The sequence below is a fragment of the Lygodium microphyllum genome, chromosome 2 (genome assembly GCF_053477565.2).
Source record: "Lygodium microphyllum isolate KBCC chromosome 2, Lygodium_microphyllum_v1.1.10, whole genome shotgun sequence".
NCBI lineage: Eukaryota > Viridiplantae > Streptophyta > Polypodiopsida > Schizaeales > Lygodiaceae > Lygodium > Lygodium microphyllum.
The window spans coordinates 83608728-83626535 of NC_141136.1; the positions used below are offsets into that span (position 1 = coordinate 83608728).

At 35.9% G+C, this 17808-nt stretch overlaps 1 protein-coding gene across 1 annotated transcript; it reads right to left on the minus strand.

Annotated features, from left to right (window-relative positions):
* Positions 1 to 12500: 12500 nt before the first annotated feature.
* Positions 12501 to 12978, minus strand: LOC148039960 (glucan endo-1,3-beta-glucosidase 4-like). Its single transcript, XM_087662728.1, has 2 exons — positions 12879 to 12978; positions 12501 to 12775 (listed from the first exon to the last, which is right to left on the minus strand). The coding sequence occupies exons 1-2, from the start codon at positions 12976 to 12978 to the stop codon at positions 12501 to 12503; spliced, it is 375 nt and encodes a 124-aa protein (XP_087518854.1).
* Positions 12979 to 17808: the final 4830 nt, after the last annotated feature.

Genomic DNA, 17808 nt, shown 5'->3' on the forward strand with positions numbered 1-17808 from the left:
GGTAAAGAAAATTTCATATATTTCAGACAACTACTTGGAGTTTATCAGATTGTTTGAGCTTGAGGGGGAGTGTTAGAATATCAAGCTTTCGTTACTCTTTAGTAAGTCTATCTTTATATGTGTGACTGACATTAGTTGGGATACAGCTGTACACATGTGTGACATTCAATAAGTTGGTGTAGTCAGTGACTCAACCACAGTTGGTCTTGGTTAGTCATACATATGTGTATAAGTCTCTTCTAGTTAGTATGATTGACAAATAATGAAAGAAGAACAACAATGAGCTGAGGCTCATCTTCTGCTCCACTCTATCTTTCTCCCTCTCTTCCAACAGTTAACCTCTTCTCTAGGTCTGATCATGAGTTGTTCTACACCCTCTCTTCCAACAGTTGTTCTACTTCAGATATTGCCATGCTTAGGTGGATTGATGGGGCTAATCTTTCAGCCATGCATGCTGATCATATTTGTCATATATATGCTTTGGAAAGCTTTTATGAATCTTTGTATATAGGAGAGTATTTATAGATTGGTTGTTATTTGAGTACCATGTCTAGACAGGATGGGTGGACTGATGTGTTCTTCAAGAAGATCATGAAAGAAGCTTATGGTTTCTTCTTGCGAAGTGGGCTACTTTGGAAGGATCTACGAAAGCAAGGAGGACAGTCATTGAGAGTTGTATGTGACAAAGCTTCACAAGTGCGGATCATGAAAGAATTGATGAGAATTATGATGCACTTGAACGAGGAGATGATATTGATGTGGATTTTACAAATGATTTTGCAGAAGATGGATAGATCACATTGACCGTCGAGCTTGGCGGTGATGAGAATGGGTAGTTGTGGCCCATCTAGAGGATGTGTAGGCTTAGAGGGGGCGGATGTCGTGATGCTACGTGTCCACTAGTGTAAACTTGAGGGTAGAGATTTTCACCAATGTTTGAACACATTAGTTAGGGTCATTAGGAATTTGTTTTCTATTTTTTGTATCTTTTTGTTTGCATGATGCACGAGCACAAGTAGTTAGGCTAGGTAGAATTTCTTTAGTGCATTCATAATTTTTTGTGTGGGAGCATCGTTTGAATGATTGCATTACATGGTTTTAATTTAAAAATTGCATAAATGATTGGGCACAAAATTCTCTTCCAAAGCATATTTTTTGTTAGGGCACAAAATTCATATGAAGGAATCCGTTTTGAAGACTCAAGTATTAAAGGAAAAGGTCGTAATGTTGATCCTTCACTTTGGACTTTCCCCATTGACTCAATTCGGATGTTGCCAATGCAGATGATGTGTCTCTTCATATGCAAAATTGGTTTAACATTTAATAGCCTACAAAAGCTAAAAGGGCATATTGAGCAAAAGGTGGTTATATTTTGTAGGCTTTATCTGACAAAAAAAAGACATTTTGCATGAGTGAGAATGTATTTTTAGTAGACACGGAAGGCCTGGCTCCCTTTTGCAGCACTCAAACAATGCATACTAATCCAGATAGCAACCAAGCTATACTTCCAAAAGTCAAAAGTACTTCACAAGCATGATATGTTTATGGTAAGGATAAGATTGCTATTACCAGGGAAAACAAGGAAGAACAGAGCCTTATGGAAGTAGAGTATGATCTTATAGACAAGAGTACTCGTGCACAATGGCAATGTACAAAGTGGATTCATTCTATGGTGAAGCTACTGCTCAATGCCATAGTTTTTTCAAGGGAGTATGGACTTGAAATTGTTCATGGTAATAAGAGAAAGCACGGCTATTTCCAAAAGAAAGGAAAATGGAAACTACTTTTCCATTTTATGATGCAGAGAGGATTCTGTGAGTCACCAAAGCAATGTGAGGATAAGATTTAATGACCTTATGCTGGGCAAGAGCACAATGGCTTGATTGCCCACTCTATTATTGAGAAACCATGTCTTCTTTATGAAATAGAAATTATACCTTCAAAGGTAAAGGAAGATGTGAAAAGAATTCTCACCTCAAAATAACTCATTTCCAAAGAAGTGTGTGAGTATTATAATGGCTGCAAGGCAAGTCCATTAGGCTCAGATTTCCAACCATCTGTATACCCTTGACTTTCAAGCAAGAGCCAAGATACCTGTTTGGATAATGAGGTGGAAGACTATGATGAAGATGAAGAGATAGAAGAGAAACATGAAGGTGGAGGGGCTAATCCTAGAGGAGTTGATAGCTATTCTATTTTCCACAAGAATCACAACCAAACCTTAAGAATGCCTGAAGAAAACAATAGCTCAGTGTCACTGCGCACACACACTTTGCAACTTGAATCCTCGACTGGTAAACCTACCTTTCTAGTAGAGCCTCGCACCATGACAACTACAAAAAGAAGATTGATGAGAACACACAGTGCAACTTGAAAAAGAGAAGCTTGCACTTTAATCTCAAGCTTTAGATCTTGAGAAGCAATGCTTTAAATGGCAAATTCTAAGCAACATGAAAGAGAGAGAGTGTTTGTGAGAAAGAAGAAGAATGGCAATTGTTGGGTGATGTCATGGTGATGCAGGGTGACCACACTGAATAAGGACATAACCTTATGAAAGAACAACTACTAGTAAGAGGTTGCTTGTTGAGCTTGTGCTTTGGGTGGCCATCGAACTTCTAGTGGCACTAGAGCTTATGGTGGCATGAGTGCAGCTAGATCACCAGTGTCAATCTAATCGACTTGATACACCTAGCGTAAAAAATAGTCATTGCCATCGACAATATGGCGATGAGTGTGAGTAGGATGCTGTCGTGGTTGGCTGATGCTCATCCTATGCATCATTGTAGTGAGCTGCTTCCAGGCATTCCAAGCCGTATACTCAGTTGCCTCTAATTGCATCAACCAATCAGATGTGTGCATTAGTGATGTGGACGAGACAACAACTTCCTGAAATAAAGAATGGTGATATGTTTGTTTGGAGATTCAAATTTTGGCACAACTATGATGGCATTCAGAACGCCGTGATGACGGAATTGATAAGAAGGATGATGAAAGCTATTTGATTATAGGTTTAAACATTTATGTTTTATCCTTTAAAAAAAGCTAAGGTTTGAAAAACCTTAGGATTTTATAAAAAAGCTAAAAGCACAACGTGTGAAGATGGAAGAAGAAAAACTATATAATGGGGACACAATGAGAGCCTTAGAGCCATCAATTCAAGGGAGAGAGGCTAGAGGTTGAGCTTGAATCCCTCACCTCCTTGAAGATCTCACTTCAAATTCAAGAGTGTAGGCTTGAGGTGGAGCTTGTATCCCTTGCCTTCTTCAAAGTTTGCCATCGCATTTAGGATTGAAGGATTGAGGTTCGAGCTCCAAGCCCCTCGCCTACATTCAAGTATCCATTGCAAGTGGTTTATGAAGATTGGCTTGAGTTGAGCTGTAAGATTCTCACCTACTTTTGAAGATTTTCATCAAGTTCCATGAAGTGGCTTCTGAGTCGAGCTATGAGCTCCTTGCCCTCTTCAAAATTCTCATCATCAATTCTATAAGAGTGGGTTGAGTTTTGTGCCACGAATCCCATGCAACATCAAGCTAATCAAGACTATTGTATAGAAGAGAAGCACCACACTTGATTTGAGGAATGGTTTACTTATTTTTGACTTTATTGTTGTAATAACTAGGGCTGAAGCCTATTTGGTCAGTGTGTATGCTCTATCTATGTGTCAGTGCTGCTTCTTGGGTGATTCATATGACTACACCGATAAATAGAGGTTTCCAAATGTCTTGTATTGCTCTAGAATGCCTTTTGAGCTTTTATCAAGCTCTATCTTGGTTGGTATTTGATTGAAATTGGTCTATAGTGGCATGCTTTGTGACAGTCATTATGCTTATGGTCCATGCTTCACCCTTCAATACATGCTTTGATATGTATGTTAGAAATACATGCTAGTTATATTGTCTATATTTGATTGCCACTTGGAACTTAATTTGGGCTTTTATTTGCATACTTTGGATCTCTTGGATGCTTATTTGGTTCTAAGAGATCTGACATTAACTGTTACAGGATGTATTGGATGTTATAGGTGATGCTTGACCGATGCCTTGCTCTGGATGCTCTATTGATATACGGTCTTGGTACCATAATTCCTTATGTATTCATATACTACCTTTGAGCTTGGTTTCTTAATTGACATTGATCTTTCTGCTAGTGGTGGGAGCTTCATACTATCTCTAGATATTGCAAAGCTTGTGGTTTATGCAGTTGAGCTTCTTGAGTAGATGAGACTGGGATTGCACCTGCTATTTCATGGATGAATGCCTCCTCATGTAGGCTTCACTACAATTGCTTTGTATGAATTGACAAATAGCTAAACAGTTTTCTTTCTTATATTCAATAAAACTTGTAGCCTTTGATGGACAAAGTTTTTTGTGAAGGCTGACATGCATGTCAACTCAGCCTGTAATGCATTATGACTCAAAAGACCTACGCATGCAATGATTGACAATGCTCTTGGTAGCTTCAATTGCCATTGATTGCATGAATTTCTAAATAAATATCTTGCTTTGAATATAGGCCAATTTTACCACATGAGATATTACTTTTTAGATCTACATCATTGTTGAAGGCCTATCATCATACTTGGATGCAGTCGCTTTGATGGATACTATATGCCTACATTATTTTGCATGGTTGGTCTTTTCATTTATGCTTTAAATCCTTGGTAGATTGATGCAATTTCTTTTGAAGTGAATGACCATTGTGTGCAATGCATGCCTCATCATGTTGTGTGCTTCCTAATGCTTTTCAATTTATATAATAAAATGGAGGTCTTTGGATTCATCATTTTAGTAAGAATGCGATTACCACCTATCTCAAAGTGATTCATTTCAAATATATTTGAGCAAGGATAATTTTGTGGTGTGACTTTTCCATTCTAGAAATGAAGGATGTCCTTGGAAACTTTTTCTCCTCACATTGACTCTCTTCTCTCTAAATTTAATGATCCTTATCTATATTACAAGTTGTTTGAGTGTAAGAATGAAATGGAAATGTATTGTTTGATAGAATTTATAGGTGAACTCTCAACACTATGTATTATGCTACATTGGTCTCATTCTACTGAGAAGTGTCATCAAGCATCAACATTACTTTGCATGTGTGTCCATCACATGTGGTAACACTCTGACCTTTCATGTTTCTCTTATCAAACACAAATTTGTTTCATTTTGATTCAATAGCTTCATTGCAGAATAAGTTGGGATGTATCAAATTGGATCATTAATCTCACTGCATTTTTTCACTCACAAAACAAAGGATAGATGACCCTAATGTGGTGCTTTCTTAAAAACACGACATTAGGAAATTTGGGAATTTCCATGCACTTTGGGGACCCCCAATATCTTTATTATTTGATCACATGGTCAAATCTTGTTGTCTTACTTAAAGGTGGAGTCTACCCTAAATGCTATATAGGCTATCTTTCAAAATCCCACTTTCAAATATGGATCAAGATTTAGCCACATGGTCAAATATTTATCACATATTTAAAATTGAGACTTGGAAAAATTTCAAAATCTCTAATATGGTGTTTAAATGGTTTCATAGGACTCCAACTATTCTTTTTACTATTATGTCTTTGTGTGACATTGCACGTATTAACACAAATATGCAAAGGGGATAGGTGGTAGAAATTAACTAGGGCTTTGTGCAGTTGAACAGTCCTTAATAGAGCATGAAGTGGTCTTGCACATTAACAAAATCCTTCTCTTTTTGGGCTACATAGAGCTGCTTTGCATATTTTATGTTAATAGGTACCGCTTTACCAATTTGAACCATTACTAACTTAGCATCTAAATAATCAAAATTGTTGGGAGGAACTCATAGATAAGAAGAAATAACTTCTCAAAGGGTCACATTTTATTTTTAAAACAAAACAAATGATTGTGATTCCTTGCCACATCATTGTTCACAATAAAATATAGTTTACTATTTGAATGAACCCATGGAGAAATATTGTCGTACTAAGAAGTACTAATATTCCCATATGCGAAAGGATGGTAGGGCTATCTCTTCACTTTTAGATGGAAAAAAAATAGAACTGAGCTCAAATTGCAAGTAAAGCTACCATTGAACCAATATTTATTTATGCAAAATGATAGACATGATAAGTAAAAAACCTACTTTCCTACGATAAAGACGTAGTGAGAAACATGGAGCCCTTTTATTTGTATTAAACTAGCTTTCATAACAAATGGACTACAACTACACTAAAACAACCACAAATTGTTCATAATGAAATGTCAACACTAAACATAACATTATTATGCAAGACATGCTTAGGCCAACATTAAAAGAAAGAAAACAAGGGCCATATGTTGGACGAAGAGTCCACATCATGCAATGCTTTGCACATATTTCTTGTCACATAAGGAATCTACAATTTTGAAGTGGACCAAAAGGTTTTTTTTAAAAAAAATTTGGGCTTGGGTACTATACAACATCCCAATCCAAATGCATCACTATCAGATCAAGAATGAGCATGAAAGAAATTTCTCATTAGCACATCTAAATGTCACATTAATTGTTTTTAATTGAGTGTTGCATTCAAAAAAGACAAACTTGGGAGTTCTTGCAGATATGAGGCCTCGATCTTGTCAATGTGAAAACTTGAAATTTTTTCATGGTTTGGTTGTCAAACTAAGGACAACAAACAAGCAACAACAAATGCAGTACATGCTTAATAATGCAACATTACCATTATAAATTTTTTTTAGCATCATGGGCCTTGCACACAATTTTTGTTTCTAGTTCTTTGCCATAGTCTATACGGCCACACCACATATTTTCACACACGTTCCATTTAAATACAAACATTGCTCAATATTTCCTAACATAGGCTAGAGGTTAAAAATGTGGCCATGATGGATTCCTTGTAGACATTTTCCTATCTAGAATCTACATCCATGCAATCTTTTTCTTTAATTTGTGTAGCATGCATCTCTCTACTGCCAACCTACTTTCCAGAAATTTTGTATGTTTCTTGCAACCTCATAGATAAGGCAAGATACATCATTTCCTTTCCTACTTGTCAAGACTGATTTCAGGTGGATTTGTTTGTAAGATAAAGGCTTATTTTATTATGGACAAATGTAGATTCATAGAATTTTGTGTGTTTATTGCAATATCATATCAAATTTGTATATTAGGCATGCTATCAGGGATCATTTTTCAGCTGCCAAGACGGATTTCGAGGCAGTCTATGGGGGAGATGACTTATATCAAGTTCTTGATGATACTAAGTGCTTTTAGTCGTGATGATATTGATAACATTTTACTAAAAGGCTTTGGTCAAGATGATATGGCATTTTATGCTTGACAACAATGGTGTGAGTACTTAATTTTATGTATCTACATGACTGATTACTTGATGCAAGGTAGTAAGACGTTGTCATTATAAGGTTTTGTTCCCTTCTTTAAATTTCTAGATTGATTGTAAAAGAGTGCTAAAGCATACACACACACACACACACATGTATATTTCTTAATCTAGATCTTATAATTAGCTTACACTACACTACATTACTTCCATACACATGCCAGCAATGCTAAGTCCAACACACACACACACACACGCACGCGCGCGCACGCACACGCACACGCACACATGTGTATTACTTAACCTAGATCTCATAATACTAGATTATTTTAGATTGTTAGAAAGTTAAAATCATCATACTAGTATAAATCATTATTAGAAAGTTAAAATTGCATGTTTTGATGGTTTTCTTCATTGATGATAGACTGTATGTATTTTAGATTATTAGAAAGTGAAAATCATTATACTAGTATAAATTAGCAAATTGGTATGTGATTTTGGAAGAATTTGGAGATGATAGTGACCTTATGCATTTACCAAAGTTTATACAATTTATTTTACATAGCTTTTTTATGACAAAATTGACATAAGTCCTTAGGGATTAGTTTTTCTAGCATCTTTGTAGGTGCGAGCGGATGACAATGGAATCTTGTGAACACTTACAAAATGCTATAGAAGGCAAGATTCTCCTCTTTCTTTTGTATGGATGTAGGTAATAGCTAGATCCTTCTCCTACTTAGGCCTAGAAAGGCTACTCCCAATGGATTACTTTCAACAAAATCAACTTTCTTGTCTTTTCTCAACATTGAACATTTGAAGTAAAATTATATTTGAATACATTTTCGATAAATATAGATGTACTTTATTCAATGTATATATATTACTTTTCAACTTCTAAGATAATCACATTCTGAAAATCCAAATTCTATCTTTCCTTAAATGAGTTATTTAATTTCTTTTTAAAAAATTGAATTGGTTATTAATTTTTATTTCTTCCTCAATAAATCTATATTTTTCAATTATTGAACAAAAATTCATACAAAATGCATATATATACATAGTCAAAATAATTCAAAGCATAGATTGTGCTAATGTAAGATTACTTGTGTTGCCCAAGAGTAGCAACATGGCATGGAAATATACATAAAGAAGTGAGAAATAGATCTTACATGCTATAAGTAGATTGGTTGATTCTATGTACTACACAGGTATGATTATGCTCGTGTAGGTTTCTTTTACTGTAGTCATGCATCATCACCTTTCTCATGGTGAATATATCACTATGTCGGTCATCCTTTATAGGTGAGGGACGGAATAGTTGTGGTGTAGTCACTAAGTCTACTACCATTTCATCCATGAGCATATTTTGATTATTTTGGCCATGAAAAATAATTCATAAAAATAATATTAATCAATAAAAGGTAACATTGTTATTATTAACTATGTTCTCATCTATCTATGTATGGGGTCATTTAGCTAGTTTCCTCATGTGTTGGTTTTCATGTGTTCATTTCTACCTACATTCCTCATGTGTTGATCAAGGCATGTTAAGGATTTAGCGGCCTCAACACTATCTCTACATTGCTTAAAGCCCATGGACAATGCTCTACAAGGTAGAGACCCTTGAAAATATACCTCCCCTACAAAGAAGATGAGAGAGATTTAATGCATGTAGTTGCTAGCATGGATTTTCCCATCAAAATATTAGATGAGTAGAAGCAAGGTAGTGAGATGATCAACATAACAAAAGTAAGAGATATTGCACATCAAGGAGAGCCTTACCTTATAGCAGATTTTATGTCAATCCTTTAGATGCTTAATCTCTTTATAGACACAAGATGTCCAAGAATGTAGTACTTGATACTACAATATTAGTGTGTATTTGAGAGAGAGAGAGAGAGAGAGACAGAGACAGAGAGACAGAGAGAGAGAATTCTCACCATAATAAGCATATGAAGCATGCCACTCTTCATCAATTAAAACTAAGCACTCCATGCCTAAGTTGTGCATAGTGTGAGAAGAGGCTTTGCACAATAATTTAATATCATGTTAATAATATATTAATAGAAATAGGAAGAAGTCATTATGTTGAGGAAAATGATTCGAGACTTCGATTGTAGTTTCAAGAGTTCAATTGTAAATTGCATTTGTAAGTTACATTTCTGGTCCAAGATGTCACAAATTATTCTAAGAATTCTTCTCTCCCTTGCACACATTCTTTCTTGCAAATGAAAATTGGAGGGAAAAGCACACCGCATGGGTTGTAAGGAAGAAAAACACAATAATGATGACGAGAACAGAAGAAACAAGAGCTATCTATGTGTGTGTGTGTGTGTATGTGTGTGACTCTCACTATCTCTCTTTAGAAAAGCCATTGTGGAAGCTTGATTTCTTGCATCAGAATGTTTACAAAGATAGAAGCTTGAACTTAGTGTCAGTGAAATACAACGTGGGATTGATTGAAAAGTTCTAGGAAGAGGACTTTGAACCAATATCACCCTCGTCCTTAATAGTGGTGCATAGATTGGATGCCGTAAGCGCTCGTAGTGAGCGTTAGAAGGTCCCCAAGAACAAAAGAACTCTACTTTTTGCACACAAATCAATGTAGAAAGCTTGCATGACATGAACAAGAGACCAATTGGGTGCAATGTCCCCCCATGCCTTGTGTGAGTGCTCCACAAAGCATGTATTTTATGTATTAATCATCTTCAAGCTCAAATAATAACCCAATTTACAAAATAGCACGCTTTAGCTTTTGAGTTTGCGTTTGTGCCAAATAGAAATAAAGCTAATGGGTGCCCAAGAAGTTAGGTACCCAAATACAGTGTCCAAATACAAATATATAAATCATGCGTCCATGCGCATACAAAAATAATAAATAAATATCAAGCGTCTTGATAAATAAGCACGACAAAATATAGGCACCATGCCTAAGATATGAGCCCATTAAAATATTATCGATAATTTGAATACACGCTATCCTCCAATGCTTTCCACTGCCACTGCTGCTATCTCTACACATCAACTGAAGCATTCACAATCGTTAGTAAAATAATACAATTAAACCGACAAAAGTGAATACCTAGCAGTTTTCAGCTACATAAATAAATTAATTGGTTAGAAATCAATCCTTATTTTATCACGAGTGCGCACTCTAAACTCATAAACGTTTATTAATTTAAATATGTATTTTGCGGAATCACCCGCTATGGAATCACCCATGTACACACTAAATTAACAAAACACCCGAAAATGATAGGTGTCCCCATTGACTTCTCGCACAAAGATTCCACTTTGTGTATGAGCCCCGGTAATAAAAGTTTACGGAATCCACCGTAAAACTTACGGAATCCACCGTGTAATATGCCTCCTGGCATCATATAGAGACCATCTACTTCTAGAATTTTGTATACAATTGATGTTGTTTGTCGTGTGACCATAAAAATGACCAATTAAGAGAGTCAATTTCTTGCTAACAACTTGAGGGTAAGAAAAACTAGATTTTTCAATGACTAGTCTTTGCACAAGAGAGCTAATATATATATGAGTGTAAAATATTGCCCAAAAAGAACAACAATAAACAATTTCCTAGAAGTAGGTCATCTCTACTAAAGAGGAGGGTGATATTGGTTTGAAGTCCACTTAGAACAAGGTCATTTGAATAAACTTATATTCATTGAAGTGCCTATTTGATGATCAACATTGGGCTATCATTATCATGCACCAGCTCACCTTAGTAACTCTCCCCTATGCTCTGTGAAACCCTTGTCTCCTCTTGACAAGTTATTTCATGTTAGGGGCAAACTCAAAGTCTTGTAGTCACATGTTGCCTGGAACCTAATCGATAATTGGAAATAAAAATAAAAAACACATCCTCTAAATCCATGTGATATTCCAAGATATTTATGAGTCATTCTCCTTGAGGCGGTCACTCCTTTGCTACACTTAATATCTTTCTCTAGAAATTGCTATTAAATTAACTCTCTCTAAGGATACAACTATAGTGTTAACTCATCTCCATGATGTATGTTTATGAAAATGTAAGATGAAGATGTAATATACCCTTTTTTGTATTTTCTTGAAGTTAATCATGTGTGGTCTAAGCTTCTTGAGGCTATGAATCCAATTGGCTTGTTAAATGGCTTTTGTGTCAAACAAGCTATGTTACTAGAGAATCATGGCAAGTTTGTTTAACCATTTTACATCATATTTAGAATGCTAGAAATGAGGTTGTTTTTGGTATGTCTAAGAATGGTTTAGGACTTCTCTCTATAATTGCAAGGAGCTTGGAGATAGCCAAAGCTATGATGAAACACCTTGAAGGATATACCTATAAAGAAAATACTCTTACTTATGATGATTAAAAAGTGTTTGTAGATGATCTCTGTTACTATAAGAACTTTCCTCAAAAGTTGGAGGTTCTATGGTTATTATTGTATATTAATACTATTTGTCTAAAACAGAAACATTCAATGTAAAGAAGGAGACCAACACAATGTAACATGTATAAATACCTTTTAAGAAAATAAATGACAAATTACTTGCCATGTGATAATCTTGCACTTGTTTTGACCATTACATTGCTAACCATCTACAACCCTAGGGATTTTCATAGAGACAAAGTGGGTATTTTATTATCTTCTTTCATGTTTACTAGCACATTCGTAAACCCAAATGACATCACTTGGCAAGAGAGAGAAGATCGCACATCCTTTAGATTGGACACCAAGAGAGAATTACTGTTACGGATGCACTTGAAGCAATACTCACATTAGGTAGAGGAGGTGGCCATGAAAAGCATTTCCATTAAGTTGATCAAAAGAATACACTAGTGAGAAGTAAGTAAATTGGCTTCAACGTCAATCGCCAATAGCCAATGATTACAATTCCAAACAAGTGGATAAAATAACAAAGGGCGACGAGCATTAACCAAAGCTAAACAAGTCATGCACGTAAGTCAGAGTTGGGGTGCTAGGTCGACGCGGAGGCCGGGTAGTTGCATTGATCATTAGCTGTATCAAAAGCATCCGAGAAGAACAAACATGTGTCAAGTTAGTAAAGCTCCGATATATAAAGATATCAAACGCATAGAAAAAAGCAAAAGCAACTTTATTTATGTAGAAGGTGAAATGACAGGACAACTGGAGGATATATGAAGATTAACAACGAGCTGGATTAGGAGATATTATAGCATACGGCTGGGATTGGATGAAATGAGCATGGCGGCTCCCTGGAAGTCGCAGGTGGCTCCATGGGGTTTCATGCTTTGATAATAGTCGTTTACGGCGTAATTCGCGTGGGAATGGAGGTCCGTGGGAACGTAGCACGGGTTCCCAGGCATTATTGGCGTGCAATTGGCTCCGTTGGAGCAAGCCCACTCCATGACCGACTGCATGGCGTCGTCGCTTAAGCCGTCTTTCAGGATGCACCATTGGAAGACGCTGCCATTAATATTATCGTCTGCATGTGCGAAATAAAGGTCGACATAATGTTCAACGTTAACTTGATATATAATCATGCCATGACACCAACGCAGTTTGTAAAAGCATATTTTACACACTACCTGCGAGTGCTGCGGGCAGAGACGCCGTCGCGATGAAGAAGACCACCTGGACGAACACGGCGGCGGCGGCCAGCTGAAGAGCGGATGAATATCGGGCCATGCTTGCTCGTCGTAAGTGGCTGTTGATGGGAGCTAATCGGTGATTATGCTAACGCAAGCAGCTTGCTGGTTTCACGCTAAAATTGAAATGAAGACGGGCGGGGACGTACCTATTTATAGGACGTCAGAGGAGGTGCACGATACGAGAGAAATATTCAATGATATCGTTCTACGGTCATCCAGCCATTATGGAGATCCATCGAAGCCCTAGATCTAACCAAGACAAGTTTGGCCCTTTACACACTAGGTCGGTAAAATTTCTCCTCACGAAAAGAAACACTAATCATGTTCCACAAAAAGAAACACTAGCGTTCACACATGTTGAGGCTAATGTGGACAATGTTTTCTGACCGAACCCACCATATTTTTAGGGGGTCTAATCTTGCCACCCAAAACTTGTGTTTGTGAGCTCAATGAATCATATCACTCACCTTTTCATAAAAATATGTTGATAATACTTGAACATTATACCTATGCTATAATAAATGTAAGCTTTACCAATGCACCGTTCGGCTGAATGTGAAAAACAGGCAAACAATCAAAACTTTATTCTAGTGGATAGAGGTTTATATGGTCGAAGTTTTTGGCACTCTAGCTTGTAACAAGCCTTATATGAAATTGGCATTCACTACGTATTGACCTAGCATTTTTGAGGTAGCAAGATTTAGTGGTACAAGCATCCTTTCTGTTGAATCCACTCGTAATAGATATTGCTCCTCTATAGTATCAATCACTTCTCCAATAACTAAATATGCTAGATGCTTGTGCATACAATTGTTTTACTTGCCTAATCATCTAGTTAATGGTGATTTCCCTCACAACAATCTCAAGTTGCATGGACTATGACTACATAACCTTTTACATCACAGCAACACTTCATCTCTTCACCAATGACTAATCATGCACACTTTTCTCTACCCATGCATATTTTTGTTGAAACAAAAAACGTACAGATGTCATCATTTTGGATTTTTGGGAGGACGAATGCAAAATTCCAAGTATGGTGTTGGAGAGTTAATCGACCATTTTTCCATCTTTAAGGATTCACCATATAATTGTCCATTGCCGGCTGATCTTTCAATTTTGAAGAATAGAGTTTAGTACTCTAGATTATGGCCGTTATTAGTGCCCCTTCAAAACATGCATAGTCACAATCATATTCCTATGAATAGCATGTGTGTGCTCAAGCGAGTTCAATTCCTATCCTAGCCTATCATACATGATCCCTATTCTTGGGTATCTAAATATGTATATATCTTTTATTGGTCTCATTAGTCAATGTGTTTCCCATACAATCAAGATCCACTTTATCTATGATGTGTTTCTCCATCAACATCACTACTAACTGGCATGTACTTATTGTCTGCATCATGCTTACTTGGCATCATTACCATGCTCTTAGTACTGGTAGATAAACTTTGGTAACTCAGATGATATTCTTGCATCCCATTATAGTAGATTGAATGGCCTTGGATATGCGAGGCATGAATTTTTATAATGTATTTCACACCATAATCATTTTTTGGAAGTTCCACTAGTACTTTATAGTGTGTATATTCATCAACAAGTGTTCCTCTTATGGAAGCCTATTATTATCAAATTTAAGGATACTAGGAAGCTCCAAATTTATCTACATACCAAAATGAATGATTTAGAATATAACCTTTAATACATTGACATTGCTATTATGTTTTATGCTAGAATGATATTTTTTGTTATATCTTAATGGATTAGTAGCTGTAGAAATATATATATCATAAGCTATCATGGCATACTAGCCTTTTTTAACTATGGCCATATGTTAACTAGATAGTTTGATGCTTTTCCCTAGTCCTTGCATGGGGCTAGTTTTCGCCTTTTTCACTACATACATTGGCACAAACTGGATAACACTTGATCACTTGCTTTTTGTGATGTTGTTGTTGAATGATAACTTGATGTGAATTAGAGCATACTTTATGGCCATGCATTCTTTCAAAAGGATACTTGTGAATAAGTCTCTTCTTCAAGGACACTTGTAAATAATGCTCTTTTCAAACGATACTCATATACATAGTTAGATCAACAAGGCAAGAGTGTTTTGATTTTTTGTATCAAATTTTCTTGTTTAGTAATAGAAAGATACTTATGTGTGATTGAGTTTAGAGAAGTACCTACTCATGAAGCACACACATATGCATGCATGTGTGCACATACATGCATACATGCACACACTTCTATAGCTCTATAAAAAAATATAAAGCATGGTTGTTTCTATTTTCTAACCTAACTAAGTGCCTAATTAGGCTTGTTATCTTGTTATTATGGGATGCTCTCTTTGACATTTCTTTCTAAATTTTGCTAGACTTAAATTGTCAATAACTAGGTGATAGTTTTACATGTCTATCATTTTTAAATCCTTGTATTTAGTAGATTTATTTTTTCAAGCTATAATCTTCCAAACCTCAAGACAATCATTTTTGGATTAAAAATATGCATAAATACTCTCTTGTAACCACAAATAAATTGCTACTGGATCTAATGTAATTTTTGATTCACTTGCTTAAGTTTTAGATATGTATAAATTATTTCGGGTACATTCTTTTAATGTCTTAGTAGGTGCAATCAAAATGATAACCGAGCCTAGTATCAATACTTACAAGACATATTAGGGGTAATGTTCTTACCTTCCTCTTTTGTATGGATGTAGGTAACAAGTGGACCCTTCATTCGATTAGACCTAGAAAGACTAGTCCCATGCAAACCATCGACATAATCTAATAATTTTGTATACTTATATTTATTTCATTGCAAACTTATCATTTATCAAAGTATAATTCATACTTTATCATACTTGAATAATATTGATCAGATTGTAATATGTATATATTTTTACTTTAAATTTTAGTTATATATTTTCTCTATTTAAATTTAAATGTCATTTGATATATTTGAGGTAGTCACTTAATTCCATATCTAAATTTTTTAATATTTGTAATGTATCAAAAGTGAGTATTAATGATTAGAATTTTTTTAATTTAAATTTAATGTAATTTATGGTTTTTAATGATTATTGATATTTTCTTATAATAAGCTTGATGCATTATTTACTTCATTTGATAAATTTTCTTGAAGTAAGTTATTGAAGTTAACATGATTTATTGTATTTATGATGAAACTAATTATTTAAAATAATTTTTAAACAATACATAAGATCCAAATTTTGTTGAAGGAAAATGTTAACTAATCGCATAAACTTCCTCTATCCCCATTAATTGTTGCCTGTGTTAGTATCATATAGGTCATTTAAAGACTAATAAATCATACACCTGTAACTCCAAATCTAGCTTTTATAATAAACAATTGGTTTTTGCAAAGATATGGTCATTTGGATGTATGCTATTGGCACTACAAGGGTAGGAAAGCATATTGATAGTCATTTCCAACAAAAATTGGCATTGTTGCTATCTACATTACAAAAAGTATCACTATTTGCATCACAAATTGTGACACAAATTGCAATGCAAATTCCAACATAGATAGTGATGCAAATTATGATGTAGATAGCGAGAGCATTCTCGGGAATTAAGAGGGCAAAAAACCCAAGTGCAGTATTTTGAGATAGAAGAAGAGAGAGATTGCATGTATCTAGCTTGCCCACTGTTACGGGTAAAACATTTGATATATTTAGTAAGACACCTACTTCTGTGGCTAACCCTATGGCTACACTTGTTGTTCCCACTGTTAAAGAAGATATATTAAATGAAATGGTCAAAGGCATGCCACATGTTCAATTGAAGGTCACAAAATAAGATGAGAAAGTGGACATGCAATAGCTCCTAAACCAGGGAAAAGATGTATGTGGTATAGATGGCATAAATGGCATGATAGAAACTAGTGGAAGGTTTCCCCCTAGGGCACTCAATGTACAAGTGTGTGATCCCACACTCAGGGCATCTTAGGTCACTCTTGTCTTGATTGCCTTCCTCCCTTTACAGGCATCAAGATGAGATATACCCTAGGTGAGCGCAAGTCCAACATGTGATGGGTTCTTAGTTCTGTTCTCCTAGACCGCTACCTCTAATCCAACATGTGATGGGTTCTTGGTTCTGTTCTTGGGTCTAAAATCCATAATGATGGGATTACCCTTTTCATCGAACGAGACATAAGGGTTCATGTATACTTCATCCTTGTTTGGCTTTTCTACATAATGTATCATAGTGTCACTCAACGGATGGGGGTCATGATGGGTCCAAGTGGGATTGCTATCCATCCTAAGGATACCTAGCTTTGATTCATTTGGTGTTGGGAGAGCTAGTGGAGCTCCCCTTCCAAAAGATACTGGTCAATTGCCTAGGTAATAAGGTTGATTGTTAGGCTATGAGTATGGCAATTATCTTGGTGATTGGCAATGCATTACATCATGACCAAACCTACTGCAATTAGCACAAGGTCTGTATCTAGGATCCATGCACTCTGTTAAAAGGTGGTTTATTCCATAATGCATGCATTGCACATGAGGTCATGTGGGCCTTCTCATCATGTCTTGAAGCCTAGCCAACTCCAACTTCATGTCTATGAATTCTTAACTCTGGTCTTGGCTCTAGTCGACACTCTTTCCTTGGTCTTGGGTGCTTTGGCTAGATCGTTCACTAATGTTCATAGCTCTTTCTAAGATTCTAGATGCACTGCTATGTTGGTTTGTGGGTCTTGAGCTTCTCTCCTTGAGTAGGTTATCCAGTCCTATGGCTTCTTGGAGGACCCTAGCTAGCACATCCCTTTGCAAGTTTGACTTGTTCACCAAAGCCTTGTAAACCTCCTTACTTTGGATTCAACTTATGAATATGGTGGA

What these genes read in the sequence shown, in the direction of transcription:
- LOC148039960 (XM_087662728.1), bottom strand. Translation starts at nt 12,978, where the DNA reads ATGGCCCGATATTCATCCGCTCTTCAGCTGGCCGCCGCCGCCGTGTTC. An exon ending in TCTGCCCGCAGCACTCGCAG is followed by an intron (nt 12,776 to 12,878) that starts GTAGTGTGTAAA and finishes TCGCACATGCAG; the next exon opens with ACGATAATATTAATGGCAGC.